General features: G+C 42.1%; 1 protein-coding gene across 4 annotated transcripts; it reads right to left on the bottom strand.

Moving 5' to 3' along the window:
* Positions 1-1,054: 1,054 nt before the first annotated feature.
* Positions 1,055-15,194, bottom strand: PCNX4 (pecanex 4). Of its 4 annotated transcripts, none has more exons than XM_042814903.1 (11): positions 15,100-15,194; positions 11,663-12,389; positions 10,608-10,787; positions 10,002-10,516; positions 9,140-9,240; positions 8,867-8,989; positions 8,253-8,616; positions 5,614-5,717; positions 4,141-5,177; positions 3,460-3,646; positions 1,055-3,047 (listed from the first exon to the last, which is right to left on the bottom strand). In XM_042814903.1, the coding sequence occupies exons 2-11, from the start codon at positions 12,349-12,351 to the stop codon at positions 2,796-2,798; spliced, it is 3,552 nt and encodes a 1,183-aa protein (XP_042670837.1). In that variant the 5' UTR covers positions 12,352-12,389; positions 15,100-15,194; the 3' UTR covers positions 1,055-2,795. The 4 variants fall into 4 exon arrangements, with proteins under 4 accessions (XP_042670837.1, XP_042670838.1, XP_042670839.1 ...); XM_042814904.1 differs by lacking the exon at positions 15,100-15,194 and adding an exon at positions 13,691-14,789; XM_042814905.1 differs by lacking the exon at positions 15,100-15,194 and adding an exon at positions 12,721-13,067.
* Between the last annotated feature and the right edge of the window lie 156 nt (positions 15,195-15,350).

A 15,350-nucleotide genomic window follows, 5' to 3' on the forward strand; every position in this document is an offset into this window, starting at 1 on the left:
ATAAATTATTGAAACTTTCTAAGTGTAGCAGAGTCAAAAGTGACATTTTTCACATGGCTTTTAATACAGAAGGAATCTACCATCTAGAACAAAAATGACTGATCAAATGACAAGCAAGTCTCACGCAGCTCTGGAAGAACAGAAGGTTCATTTCACTCCATTAAGCTGATTCCTGTTGCCTCATAATAACAAAATGAGACAGGCTGTCTCTGGGACTTAATGTTTTTGTATGAGAGCTAAAAAAAATCCTGCTTAGATCAGAAGGGGTAAAAATCCTCTAATGAGCACTGAACTTTTGTTAGATTAAAGCTGATCTTGTTCAGTATTCTTTCTCAAGGTCACAGTGTTTTATGCTTACCTTTGTGTGATGAATATTGCGATCTGTAATGCAAGCAGGTGTTAATAAGAATTTACAACACCGCTGATGCATACCTGGTTAAAAAGCTAGAACAGTTCTCAGGGGTCACACAGCAACCAGATACTGCATCCCAAATCATTCCCTCAGACAGATGAGTAGTGGCATATGTGCTTACAAGAGCTGCAGACAAACCTGGCTTGGAGGTGCTGTAAATTCCTCAGAACTCAAAGAAATGCTCCAAACCAAACAGGACTGTTCGAGTAGCACACAGAAAACAACACACTAACAGAGGCACTGAGCCACATCAATCTGCAGTGCAGACCAAGAGACTTTAACCAGCGGTTCTGCCAAAAATTGGATTCTGAAGAGGGGTACAGAAAATCATTACCAAGAATCAGTCATGCTGCCACACAACATAGTGGAATGTATGAATTGGCTCAGTGTACCCATGCATGAGGGGCTGCAGGACATGCTGCCTGCAGTAGCTGGGGACAGGATGTTACAGGGTGCTGGAGTCTGTCCATAAACAGGAATTCTGCACATAACTAATTCTATTCCTCCATCTGGTACCAATCGAGATCTCTGCTGGAACACCGGGGCCAGTAACACCAGTTACCAGCAATGCTTTTCAAGAAGGCTGGGTACCAGATGGACAGAACCAGGGAAACAAGAGAAAATGATCGCAGCTCTCTTCAGTCTTTTCTCAACTAGTTTATTCGGTTTACAGAAGACAAAGTAGAAAACAAAAGAATTAAACTGTCTGTGAAGGTCAGTAGGAGGTGTACACTGAGGCAGGGAGGTTTAAATTGGACAAGAAAAAAAGAAACAAACAACAATCCCAACCTTTCCAACTGGTATGAAATGTTTTAAGTTGGATAAAACATTTGCCAGGATAGTCCTCCTTGACTGGGAGCTGAAGCAGGTGCTGTGCAAAAGCCCCCAGCAGATCTGTGTCCACAACTCTGTTTCCAGGTACAGGGCAAGCAAGGGTTTTCGTCATTATCAGCACTCTGCTGTTCATGCTCCTGTGGCACACCAAACAACCACTGTCTAAAAGCTGATTCCATGAATACTTTATGTGAATTTTATACTGTACTGTGGAAGAGTTACGCTTTGGTGTCTGATGGGTGTTCTGGTACCACTTCTGAATTCCATTACAAGGTTTGCACACTTCACTGGTGAAAACACACAGTTAATAACCACATACATTGCACACAATCCCGTGACAAATTTTATCCAAGAGGAAAACATCTTAAAGGTGAGGAGCAGAAGTAATACACATGTTCCAGGTTATGCAGGACAGGGTTCTCTAAACCAACACCATACCAGTTACAGAGCAGATGTGCTTTAAATTGATTCTACAGCTTGAAGAAAGTCGAGTATTTAATCCTGCTCAACCTACACCAGCAGTAACTACACTATAACTACAGATCTACAGAGAAAATACATTTATGTGCTAATGACTGGTGGTAACGACTAGGATTAACTGGAGAGATGACCCAGACCTGTTTCAAAGGAGACCTCAAATAATATAAAACAATTGCCAATTGTTTTAAGCTCTGCTAAGGTAAAAAAACAAACCAGAACAAAAACATAATAACAGATCTGCCAAAGACAGCTGGGCTCCACCCTCAGTTATCCAGCACTCCCTGCATTTGTGGAAGACTGCTTAGTGATGGGGACATAGCATGCACACAACAGTTTTACTGGAAGAAGGAAATAAAATTAATGCATTTGGACTTAAATTCCATCTGTCCCCTGACCACACTCGCCCACTTTCATCAGCAGGCCATACGGGTTATTAACGTGTCAGAATGCAAACTGTTTTATATGAACATCTTTGCCCCCCACAACATGTACTTTGGTAAAAATCCTCCCTTACGACTTCATAAAAGCACAGCTGATAACTTACTACAGCTAAGGAAGATCACCCAAAAATCATATATTATCACAAGTACTAAAACTGAACTCAGTCCAATATAAAATGGCCAGAATAAAAAAAAAAATAAAATCATATAAATAGTCATATATACACTTTGGTTACCAACTCTGTGGTTGACGGTTCTACAGGGAGCTGTAACCTGTCAGTGCAAGTCACCTGTCCAACTATTAGAAAGAAAAAGATCAGAACGCACCACAGTTAATGATCAGAATCATGCTGCTCTTCTCTAACCTGGAGAAGAGAATTTCAGCATCTCCTGGCTTGTCAGCCACACTGGCAATGGTGTCTCAAATGTTCCAGCCGCAAGAAAACAGAACTTCCTGCCTGCTGAAGGTTCTGGCTAGCACCACTTCTGTGCAAATCACATACACTGGTTTGGCACTGCCACCCAGCGCGATTCTCAGTCTTACTTCTAGTGTATAAATGTAGCATGAGCATTTTCCCAACAGGCAAATGGAGAATAGAAAATAACAACAAAGAAGTGCTACAGACAGTCTAGAACAAAGACAGATGCAGAAGCTCAGAAGAATAAACAGGGTAGCCAAGAGGTGGGTCTGCAGCTTGCACAGTGAGGTTTCTCAGAAGAACTGGGTGTGCCTGGATGCTGTAGCGTTCTTCATCATCATTCGTGGCATACAGCAGCTCCCAGGACAGATTTGCCCACTGACCTCGGACAGCTTCATCATTAAGCTTTCCCACTTGTACTAACAGTTCCTGGAGAGTGAGGACTCGCCCAGTGTAAATTCCCTTCAAAAACAAACATCAAAACGTTCATTGTTTTCTCCAAGCAGTCACACAAGCACCTCAGTTACAAAGCACTGAATGAGGCTCTGAAGCACTGGGACATCTCATGCTATGAGCACTGGCTCTCTAAAATGGCAAAGTGCATCAGCTAGTCTTCCTGATTCAACTCTTCCATTCTGGAACATAACCAGCAAACATGACAGCATCTGAAGAACAATGCCTTGCTATTTTCAGCAATGGTGAAGTCAGCTCCTGTCTAGCGCAATTTGGTGGCACAGCCTAAATCTTTTGGAACAAAACAAAACAAGAGAAACCAAAAAACACACACAAAACATGCACAAACAAAACACCAGACAAACCAAAAAATAGTGGAAAAGAAAACCAAGCTTTGACACCGCTTGCTGATTCTTCTTACCATATTTCGATCGTGCCCCAAAGAAAAAAGGTATGGCTTTTCTTGGAGAACTGCTTGCTGCCACTCAAGATCTGACACCAGCCCGATGTACCAGTCGTTTTCATATTCTTCTAGATAGTTAACAAGCTCTTTGAAGTTCTCAACTGGACCCAGGCTTGCTTTGTCAACCATGAGTTTAAAAGTGTATCTGAAGGGTACAGAAAGACATACAGTAAGTACTGCTGCAAAGGAGGGGAGGAAGAAAGCCTCTTAGGCAGTACTAACTTTGTCAGTTACTTCTTGACAGCTGAGTAACTAGCAGTTAGTGAGCATATGCTTTTAGCTCACCCAGACGTAAAGCACATTAGCTGAAACATCTTCCATTCACCTCAAACACTGTTACCCTGTCTGCTAAAAGGAAGTGCCAAACATTTCACTCCATCGCAATTCTCCCAGGTGATGTGGACAGTGAAAATGGGTCGAATTTCAATAGTTGGAGGCAGCTGCAAGCAGGGAATGAATAAAGAAGGAAACTCCATACTACAGGCTTTGTGGCCTTGGCACACAGGCAGTATTTACGTAGAAAGAAGCTACAAATACCTTTAAATGAGATGGCTTTAAAGTGAACTAATCTTTGCAGACTTTCAAAGTTCAGTATTCCCTATGTCATTTTTCAAATCTGAGAGAGCATGTTGCATTTACCTGAATGCTTTTAATGCAAGTTGGAACAGCTCTGGTTTGCCAGTTAGCCAGTCCAAGCCTACAGACCAAGGAATACCACCAGTGTAGGCTCTGAACACATGGCTCGGGGCAGGCACCGTGTTATCCAGTCCAAACAGACCAAAACAACACGACAATACACCATGGACGTATAAGTCTTGTAAAGCTTTATCTTTCATAAGGTCATCAAGTAAATTGGAAGGCTTGTCTTTCAGGTGAAAAAAGTCCAACTGACTCAAAATGAAGTGGTACCATTCTTCTGGAAACTTCTGCCTCATTTCATGGACTTTGGAAGGAGGCACTGGGGCTGTTCTCCATTCTTCAGGGATGCTCAATAGCTCTGAGTAAGAGCAGCTAAACTCAACCTGAGGTAAAACTTCCTGCTGTTTTCCTTTGTCTACAGCAGGAAGCCCAAGCACAACAGCCCTGTGTAATTTATCTTCCGGCAACATTTCCTGCTGGACACCTTGGCTTTGTGTTTCTACAGATCCTGGAACAGACAGATGCACTTTTGGTGTCATTCCCAAATGCCGAGGTTCTTTTCTGTCTCTCATTCTGCCCCTGGGTTCGAGATCAAAAACATCACTATCATCAGTCCAGTCCTCAACTGTATCAACGCTAACGCTCTCTTCATCCCTCAGGGCCCTGGGTGCTCCTACTGCACCACTGTGCTGCTTTCCTGCAAACGGTCCTTTCTTGTTCCTGTCTGCACTGCCCAGGGTTTCCCATGCTTTTGATTTTTTATAACAATACTGGACAAGCATCCATACAAGCACTTTAATGAAATCATCTTTTAGATGCTTCAAATTCTCATGGGAGTCAATTATTCCAGATAACACATTTCTGGCATCAGAATACAGTCTCACAGGTAGAACGGTACAAGGAGTCAAAATGTGTCCAAAATGGTGATTGAGAGAGAGAATCTTTGCGTGCTCTTGATGTTCAAAGGCCATTTCAAAAACCTCATCCACCCTGTGAGCTTCAGCAGCATGACAAGATGTTTCCTGCAGCTCCAGTCCCTACAGCAGAAATGCAAACAATTTAGTTTTAGTTTTTACCAGTCCTTATCCTCTGTTTTATACAACAACATTTTTCCCAACAAATGAAGATGTTCTCCATTATCAGCGCATTTTCAGAGAGGAGCTGCCTATAAATCTAACTGGACACTCACTACACTGTTAGGCACAGATAAATGACTTTAGAAGAAGCCAAGAGTTTGCCTCATGCAAATGTCTACCAGCTAATAAAAACATGACAAGACAGAAAATAAATAATTTTACACCTGCTTGGCATGTCAGCTGCAAGACTAGTTAATGCAGATGGAACACTCATCTTAAAAAACTGACTGTAACAGCAGGTAAATCAGTTATGTGTTCAACAGCAATGCAGCAAAATCTCTACATGGTTCTAAAACATTCAAAAGTAAATCTCAAGTTAAGTAAAGCATGCAGTTACCTTAATATTAACACCACAGTAAGTGAAGCCTTTTTCCAGCACCAATATCCACATTAGTCTATCCTGAAAACGGCACAAATAATGTGATCCAGGTAGAGAGAGACCTAAACAAGAAAAAAGAAAAAAGCCAAACCAACTGCTGTGTTACTGTAGCATTCTATCAGTGAAAGCTTTTTCCACATGCCAGCTAAGAAACTCAATTGCAAACACAAAGCATCAACATAACAATTAATTATACCTGGCTAATTAGTACCCTAGGACCTTGAAGGAACTAGCTGCAAAGCCTGACCTTGTAGTTGTCCTGCTATCTTTGAAAAAGCTGTAGAAAACTGTGAAATCCTGACAGAACTGCATGACTGCAGTATTCACACTGAACCAGGATTAAGTAACTCCGCCCTCAACTGCCTTCATAGTCTTCTGTGATTGAAGATCACCTTTAGCTGCATTTTCAAGTGCACAGGTCCCATCAATGGAGATATAAATGGAGATATATCATGGAGACATAAAATTCTTGAGACTGTGGAATACAGTGAAGAATCATCATCTAGCATATGGGTATCTCAGTGGCCCTGCTTACTGGAGTACAAAGCTAAGGGAACACGAAAATTCTCACTCAATGGAAGTCGGTACCTATACTACCAGTTCCTAAATTAATTTGTCTGTATTATAGTGATTAAAGAAGTGTTACTCAGGATACAAAATACAGAGCTTAAATCATTCTGCTAGGTTGGGAGTGGCTGTTGATTCTCTTGAGGGTTGAGAGGGGTTGCAGAGGGATCTACACAAAGTGGAAGGCTGGGCAATCACCAACTGCACGAGGTTTAAGAGCAAGAAAAAAAACCAGCTGTTGTAAGTTTGACATCACCAAAAATAGTCAGGAAAAACGAACTGAAATTTGAAAATTAAGTTCTGAACAACATCAGATCACAGATCAAAGTCATTAATGCTCAAAAATCCCACAATGTGGTGATGACTGTAAGAATTACACAGCTTATTCCCAAACACACACGTTCTCTCTCTCTCTTTTAACCTATTTCAGTAAGAGGCAACGCCAAACTTCCGTCCAACTGGTGGTTATCGTGTATTTAAGTTACAACCACTGTCAACTCCTCACACATTGGTGCAGTTTGAAAGCCTGATGAGGTACCTTTGCAGCAGTTTATGACTTGCTTCTGCTCTCACTCACATCCAAGTGATCACTCACTTCCATGGAGAATTTCAGTTTTAGACAGTTGTAAGATGGAATCAGTGAAACCAAGCATTAAGCTGCAGTTAAAATTTAAGTAACCTTTTCTATCCCAGTGAACTAATGAAGTGCATTTTCTTGCTAACATTTTGCAAAGACTGCAACATTTTTCTTACTAGCAGTTAAAGCTACTAAAACTTCTTGACATAAAAAAGTATGGCTTTAAATTAAAATGGAGACACACAAAGTGGAACATTTTCATATTTTAACTCATCTGAGAACACAACATTTTTTCTTGCTTGAGGACATTCATTCACAGATTTTCCCATTAAAGAAAAGACACTTTTTCCATCAAGACTAGTGTTTAAATTATTTAAGCTGAAGTATACATGCCACCAAAACCACAATGGCCATAGAGAAACATACAATACACACACAGAGGCTGATGGACTGGACAGTTAAATGTCTCACTTCTTTAGAGGAAAATAGCTTTTTTTTTTAAAATATCTCTCTAACTGTATGAAAACTGCAGCAAATATTTCCTAGTAAAGCAGTTGTATTCAGTCTTCACTAGATAGAGTGATTAACTTCCACCCTCTTTAAATATCAGTCCAACTTTTCTAGTTGTAAACCATAAGCCACAGGCTTCTGAAAATGTTTGTCCTTTGTCACAGGGTAACGAGCTTTTGATTATTTATGCTATACAGAGACTGCTCATCTAGAAAATGAGCTTGCAATTTCAAGTTATTCTGTCTCCAGCTGGGAAAAACAGCAGCATTTCTTCCCTTTTATTTATAAAAACCTGTGAAACACCCAGCATCACGTTCATCTCAGGCTTTAAGATGAGAAGTGTTGTGGCAACCCTACAAGGTATGACATTAAGTCTCATCAACTGGTTCTGGTCTCAACTGCTAATGCTAGTTAGGTGACACCATATAGCTTAATACCTTAATTCCATCCATATTCATTCTACCTTATAACATAATCAAATTAGTAGAATCACCTTCTAGTCCCCAAATACTGGGATGGATGAAGAGAAAGGCATGCACATATACAAACACAAAGAGCAGTTTGACACCTCCTTCTCTCCACTGTCAAGAGAACTCCTCAATTCACTGTCTCTATATAGGTGGGATGAATTCATGCCATCTTTTTTGTTCAGTACAGTAAGATCAAGACTGATACTGCTTCACTGCCCCTTTGTTTCTGCTTATTTGCTTATTTTAAAGGCAACGAAGAGAAATATTTCCTTGAGAGAACCTAAGAAGTAGAGTGGCATGAGAAAGATGGGAAGTAATCAGTTTTTCCTCAAATGAAAAATCTCTGGTAATCATATTTAATCTAAGCACTTGAAAAGTATTATCAACCAGATGCTGATTCTGCCATGTTGCAACAAGATCACATTTCTCAAAGTATTAATTACATTCCATCGTGGTGGAGCTGCCATACCTACCTAAGCTCCCAGCTGCTAATGCAGACTGCAGAGCAAGAGCCAGGCTTGGAACCATCTGCTGGTAGTACACCGTGTCAGAACAAACACACGCTGTAGCACCCACTGGTCCTGGCCAGCTTCGGATCGGCCTAGGAAAGCCAATCAGAAATACTGGTAGCGTGAAGAGAGGCAGCAGTGGAGAAGAAAGGAGCGCAGAGATGGCAATGAAGATCAGCAGGACTGGGAAGAAAACCACGTTCAACGTGATTAAGGTGGCAGCAGATTTACGACGCTGTTTTTTCTCTGTCCATGATGTCAAAAGAATGGCTATGGCAAATTGCAGCTTTGAGGCAAACTGAAGCAGTCGATCCCGTAGGATACCAACCTGCAAGATACATATAACATGAGTATGTTTATCTGTATTTTCTATCACAGCACTGCTAAAACTGCCTTATCTAGAATAATTTTAAGAAAGTGAAGAGTGATTATCATTGACTTCTTTAGAGTGCATGTCTTAGTACACAGCTTTTTAGTCTCTGCTAGATCCTGAACTCTGTACATGTCTAATAGGGGGGGGGCAAGGAAATAGAGTTTAGATTACAACTAAATGCAAAAATATACATTATGACAATTACCAGCAATAGTCTGATTCCTGTATCAAGGCTCTTGTTCCACCACAGGTCTGGATTGAACACCAACATTTGCACTACTGACACAATCACAATGTCCAGTAGGGCATTTTCTGTATTCTGCCATACCTAAAATAAAGGTATGTTAAAAGTACATTCTAAAAACGTGCTTAATTTTTCTCGGCTTTCTTGACCTGGAATATTTCTGCCAAGTCATCTTAATACTTGAATAAAGCTAAAGAGAATTTCTTAGGCTAATGTAATTAAACTTCAAATTACCATCCTAAATATTCTTGTGAATCCAATGGAAACAGAGACAGAATGAAGGTTTTGCAGTGACCGGTCTAGTGACAGGAATGCTATCATAGCAAACGGAGACACTGAAATGGAAACAAAAGAATAATTGATTTCCTTTCAGAAACATGAAGTTTACAGTGGTAAGCAGTATTATTGCAGAGTAAAGTCTTAGTGTGAAAAGAGAATTCCTTCTTTCATTGTGACAAGCTCCCCTTTGTATTACATTTCCAAGACATCAAAGAACTAATGGTAATGCAAACATTTATGTCAGTGCTTGCTTTTCACTTACTTTCTTTGTTTCCCTGAGAAGGGAATATTTCTAGGTCAGTCCACTTCCCCAAACTGGAACTTCTTATGAAATTGAATGAACTTAGGTCAAATTTTGGTTCCCTCAAAGTAAACAGATTTGTCCCTAACCCCACCAGAAAGGAGAGTGTTCTGTTTGCTAGCAAATTCAGTAAACCTGAAGACTCTCGAATCACTTTAGATTCCAAAGACCTTTTTAAAAAAAATCAAGTTTTTTTTTTTGTTGTTTTTGTTTTTTTAAAGTGAATACTGATGTTTTAACTAAAATCCTTTAGCAGGCCTTACTTCTCGAGCTGGAGTTTTAGTATTCTCAAACTTTAAAGTTTATCCCTTTAAAAAAAAATAAACTGGTAATCACTTTCAAATATTCGGAGCCCGTATTTTCTCAATGCAGAAAGAACAGCAAAGAACAACAAATAATTCCAGCTACTCGGTTTTTCTTAGTTCATTCACAGTCTTGCACATAAAGTAATTCTAGTGTTGTTTCAATCTTCCTACAATCATCATCTAACAAACAACAGATAGTGTGCGTTCCTACCTAGTGTTAGTAAAATCCTCCTGACAACACCAACTTTCATTAGCCTTCTTTGCTTCTCCATGAATACAGTCACAGTCCTGATATCCTTGGGATAAAAGGGGTTTCGGAAGGTTCCAAACAAGTACACTCTCTGAATCTCTCTAAGAATCCACACAGTTACAAGTAATACCAGCAGAACGTAACTCACTACAGCCTGGGGACTGGCCTTGGAAAACGATGAAAAGCCTGCAAACTGATGCAGCAGGCTAGCTTCTGTGAGAGCAAGTGTCAGTACAGTCAAATAAAAAATCAACTCCCTCCACCCAAGCTGTATTCTAAGACCACTATGCATATCTTTAGATTTGCTGGAGGCTAAACGGCTGCTCATGGGGCGTTTGAAGGCAAAGCCAATCTCGCTTAGGTTAAGACTCAGTATGAACCCAAATCCAGTCATGAAGAGGATCGCACCGAGAGTGCTGGGAATGAAATACGATGCTATTGCTGTTCCAGCAGAAATGAGAAACATTACTAACAACCTGTGAAGGAGAAAATAAAAAAGATTTGCTTGAAAAGAAAAAGGTTATAAACAATATTGCTGTATTTTATCATTATATAAACAAAATTTACTTTGTGTTACTTGACATAGGTGAACCTCCTAGTCCAAACTCCAACAGTTGTTCCATTCCCCACAGAAAAAGTGCGTCAAGCGGGGGCAGAATTCCCATTGCCCACAAGAACGGCAGACAAAGAAATACGACGTGCAAAATCTGGTTTGCCTGCTCTAGAATGGGTGCGTTGACAGCAAACCTGGAAAGAAGAAATGCATTTGACTTTCGTGAAGGAAAATACAGCTGATGTGTGGGAAGGCTTTTTGCTCAACTAGTGCACTCCATCCAGAAGCATAAACACGACCTATTCAATCTACAAGACCTCAGCTTCTATCTTTCAAAATTGTAGTAATTTTGTACATAAAAGCATTTAAACCTTTCCGTAAAAACACAAAGATCAGTATTAGAAGTCGGCATAAATTCTAAGCCATCAGCAAGTTCATCAGCAAGCACACTGACTCACAGGTGGACTGCTAAGGTACTGGATTTCCCTCTGCTTCCTAGTAAACAAATACGCCTGCCTCAAAGGAATGTTTTCAGGAATTTACAGAACGTCTGAATTTTCTGTTCATGAGTTTATAGGGAACTATTTGGGCTCCAAGAGTGTTTGTGTAATTATCACATTGTAACTGAAAAAGCAACTAGGGTAAATTACATCTTCAAGTGCAAAACTAATCCAATCAAAAGCAAACACGCTTTTTTTAATAATGCATTTGAAGTACCTCTGTCACATGAACACATTTTCTGTCTAAGGGATATCACTACTGCTTGACAAGGAGAAAGCCTGTGTAAAGTACATCTAAAAGCAAATTAACACTGCAAAAGACAGTTTTAACTGTTTCTAACTTACAAGCTGCTCAGGGTCTTCCCAATTTACGTGACAAAATACAGCAATTTAAGAACAACCTTTTATACACAATGTAGAGCATCAGTATTTGACATAACACTTCTCTGCCTTCTTTTGGACAACCTACAGTTGATTAATTTCCCTCAGAAGAATAATTGCACCTTTCTCATAAAAATACACACAAAATAACTAGAGCTTTAATTAGGAAAATGCTGCATTAGGTTTACCTGTGTGCAAGATCCACTGCAATAAAGACAAAAATATAGAAAGGCCTCATCAGAGCGGTGATTTCGTAAGTATCCAGCGCTTGGAAAGTAGCAGTCTCAGTAGCTGTATTTACGATTAACGAATACTCTGCTATACATACAGTCACCCATCCAAACACAAAGATCATAACAGTTCCTCCAATGTTGTTATACAGCAAGGTTATTCTGTTTGGCAGCAAGTACCAAGTTCCCAGCCCGCACAATACCCCTGCCAGAAGCGAATGGAATACAGTGTTGATTATGTACTTCTTGCCAGGAATAATAAATTTTATTGTCTCTGAACCTACGCAGCTGGAAAATTCAAACTCATCTTCATCTGTTAGAGCATTCTGGATTTGCATTCTTTCTACTGTCACTGTTTTCTGTTTTGCATATAGATTTGCCATCTGAAGAATAAGCGCAGTGACAAACATCAGTCCTCCTGAAAGTGCTGCAGTATAATAGTCTTTCATAATGTCTAATTGGTACAGAAGCGTTCCTACTCCTCCCAAAACCCATGGCATCAAGAAAAGAATGATCTGATTCACATATACGTAAGGAGGGGCACAATAGCCCAGCTTAAACCGGGGACCTCCCAGCACAGTCTGCGGAAAGCGCTTCAAGAAGAACTCCTGCTTGTAATCATTGAGCAGCGGTACGTCTGGACCCATTCTTATTACTCAGGAATGCTGGATGAGTATCATTGTTCCTGTAAGAGAGCAGAAAGAAGAAGGAGCAAACATTACTGAATCTTACTCAAAACCGAGACCGAGAGCTCTCTTCTCCTATTTTCATGTAGCTAATTCTAGCGGAATTTTAACGTTAGTACCAGAAACTGCCCTAACACATCCAGAGATTTTGCTACTAGAATACAACTAGTAAGCAAACGCCAAGAATGTCAATAAGACCATTTTTTAAATTAAAGAATACGCTAACGATCCGAAGCTTTAGGCAGCAGATGATCTAACCTGTTACTGGGAAATGAGAAAACCACTCATCTCCACACCACAGTGTCTGCCTAAAAAGGATTTCTTTTTCACCTGGGCTAATTCCAAACACGTCTTGCTATGGAACTCCAACTTCAATTAATCCCGTTACAGATCTCCATGGACAATCTGAAGAGTCACTGATTTGGGTGCATAATCAGGCATACAGTCACACCTGAAGTCCCAACAAAAATCAAAGCACTATGAAATAAACTGTAAAAAATTAGTAAAGCCTATTATTCCCATAACACCAGCATCTTCAGTGTCTTTCCAACATAGCTTTCTGCCTCCTAAAACATATAAAGGAAATAAACACTGATAGTTTTCCATGCGCTGATCCTGCGCAACTCACATCTTCCTCATGGCAGTGAGGAAAGCTGAAAGAGAAAACAGAATCACAGAATGGCCAGGTTGGAAGGGACCTCAAGGATCATGAAGCTCCAACCCCCTGCCACACGCAGGGCCACCAACCTCCACATTTCATAGCAGCCCAGGCTGCCCAGGGCCCCATCCAACCTGGCCTTGAACACCTCCAGGGATGGATAGGGCATCACAGCCTCTCTGGGCAGCTGTTCCAGCACCTCACCACTCTCAGAGTAAGAACTTAAAATGCCTCTAAACCTTTACAGTGGATCACCATGTAAGAGCCAGTCACAAACACTGAGAAATAATGATGGTAACTCCAATACTCAAATATAATCTTACAAGACTGGTCACAAAAGCAAAAACCCACAGAAGTTCTTGGGAGATGCTAACATGTACAAATACTTGAGGTAAGACACGGGGTACAATGGCACTTCTACTCCTCCCAAGAGCAGCACAAAGCATGCAGTGCAGAACTAATTCATTGATAAGAATGCTTCTTAAAAAGAGATGCTGGATTGCCTTGGAAGATGCAATTCTGCCTTCCTTCCACTGGATGTGCACAACCCGATGAAAGCCTACTAGACATCATTGTTGATACAGTGAAATACATTGACCATCATGGAGTTCCCACCTACTGTGATCCCTTCCTTCTACATACCAAATCCTTTTAGGTGCATCCGAGCCACTTCACTCCTGACATTTAATCACATACTAGTGGCAGAGGTAGCTGCTCATCATTCTCAGACTAAGAAGCAGTGCAAATGAGAGATTCTAAAGGCCATTTCTATGCATTAGCTCAACCAGAAGCTTGCCTTCAGGGAACACTACCCCAACACACACCCCAGTGAAACGTGGGGCCCTGCAGGCTTTCTTCAACCACTCTCCACCAACGCTGGATTATTTTTTCTTCCAAACTGTAAAAATTCCAAGCTAGAGGAAAGGAGAAGGCAGAAGTCAGTCATAATGGAAAAGACACATGTTGACAATGGGGAGAGGAATTCACTGCAGTCAGCTCAAGGATGTGAAAACCTAACAGTGACGCACCCAATTAAAAACAATTTTCAAATGTCATTTTAAAAGTTTACAGTTCGGCCAACCTCTTTTATAAGAATACTGCTTAAATGACCTGCATACACAAAAGTAAGTTGCTCCCACAGTTAGGAGCAGCAGATTCATATGTACGTAAAGGACAGAAGACGAGCTTTCAAACAAAACCAAAGAAGAAAGTAGAACCAAAAGGTGCACCGTCCTCCTTTAAAAGCAGATCTTTGGCAGCCGTGACGTTCAGCTCTCTGTAAAAAGGGCTATTTCTGCTTCAAGGCTTCGTTTGGGTTGTGTCGATTTGTATTGCCAACCAAACGCTAACAAAACATCCCTCTTACAGCTTCTGTGTAAACAACAGACATCTTCGTGCGAGACGCAGAATCTACACACACAAACAATACAGCTCCACTTGGCCACCCTCCAAAAACCTACCAGGAGCCAGAAAACGAAGAGAGTTTATTTATAAAGCCCAAGACTTATGCTGAAGAAACGTGGAAATGCCCCCATCAGCAGTCCTGCCGGCTGCCAGCAGTCAAGTAACACCTCCCGGCTCCCACGAGGCGCTCACGCGTCTCGTTATTGCTGAGCCCTTAGCAACGGGGCTCCACGAGGCACCGAGTGTTTACAGGACCTGGCTCCAGCACGCATTCCTATCATAGGGGCCTGGCCCAGCGCTGACAACCCTCCTGGTTACCCAAACAGTCCGCGGGACAACAGCTGCTCATCCCCGGCAGGGACCGAAGCGTCGTAACGGCGCTACAGGGCTGCAGCGCCATCAGACCGCTCCACGCGTTCCACTCCGCCATCCGCGTCCGCACGGAGCGCTCAAGGCACCGCGCACGGGATGCCCCCTCCCACGTGCTGAAGTCCCCGTATTCCCGCGGGGAAAGCCGCGGCACTGTGGCGGACGGCTCTGGCCCCGTGCCGGCGGTGGGGAGGTTTCTCCCCGTTGCCATCAGGCCTCGCTGAGCCACGGAGCCCGCAGATCAGATCGGCTCCTCCGAGCACCGCGGCGACACCTACCTCGGGCCTGGGCTCCGAGCAGCTCGGGGAGAAGGGGAACGGGGCCGAGCCTGCGGCAGGCGGAGGAGGACGGCGGAGCGCTGCCCCGCACCCCGGCCCCACCGGTTCCCTCAGGGGGCGTGAACGGTGCAGGCCGCGGCCCGGCGCTCCTCCCCGCCGGCAGGGCGGGAAGAGCAGCAGGAGGAGGCGTTGGATAACGGATTCCGGCCTCGCGGCGGCGCCCCCTCCCCTCGCAACCGCCGCCGCCATTT

This window comes from Centrocercus urophasianus, unplaced genomic scaffold (genome assembly GCF_019232065.1).
Source record: "Centrocercus urophasianus isolate 14NV4802_14NV808 unplaced genomic scaffold, USGS_Curo_1.0 seq_14, whole genome shotgun sequence".
Taxonomy (NCBI): domain Eukaryota; kingdom Metazoa; phylum Chordata; class Aves; order Galliformes; family Phasianidae; genus Centrocercus; species Centrocercus urophasianus.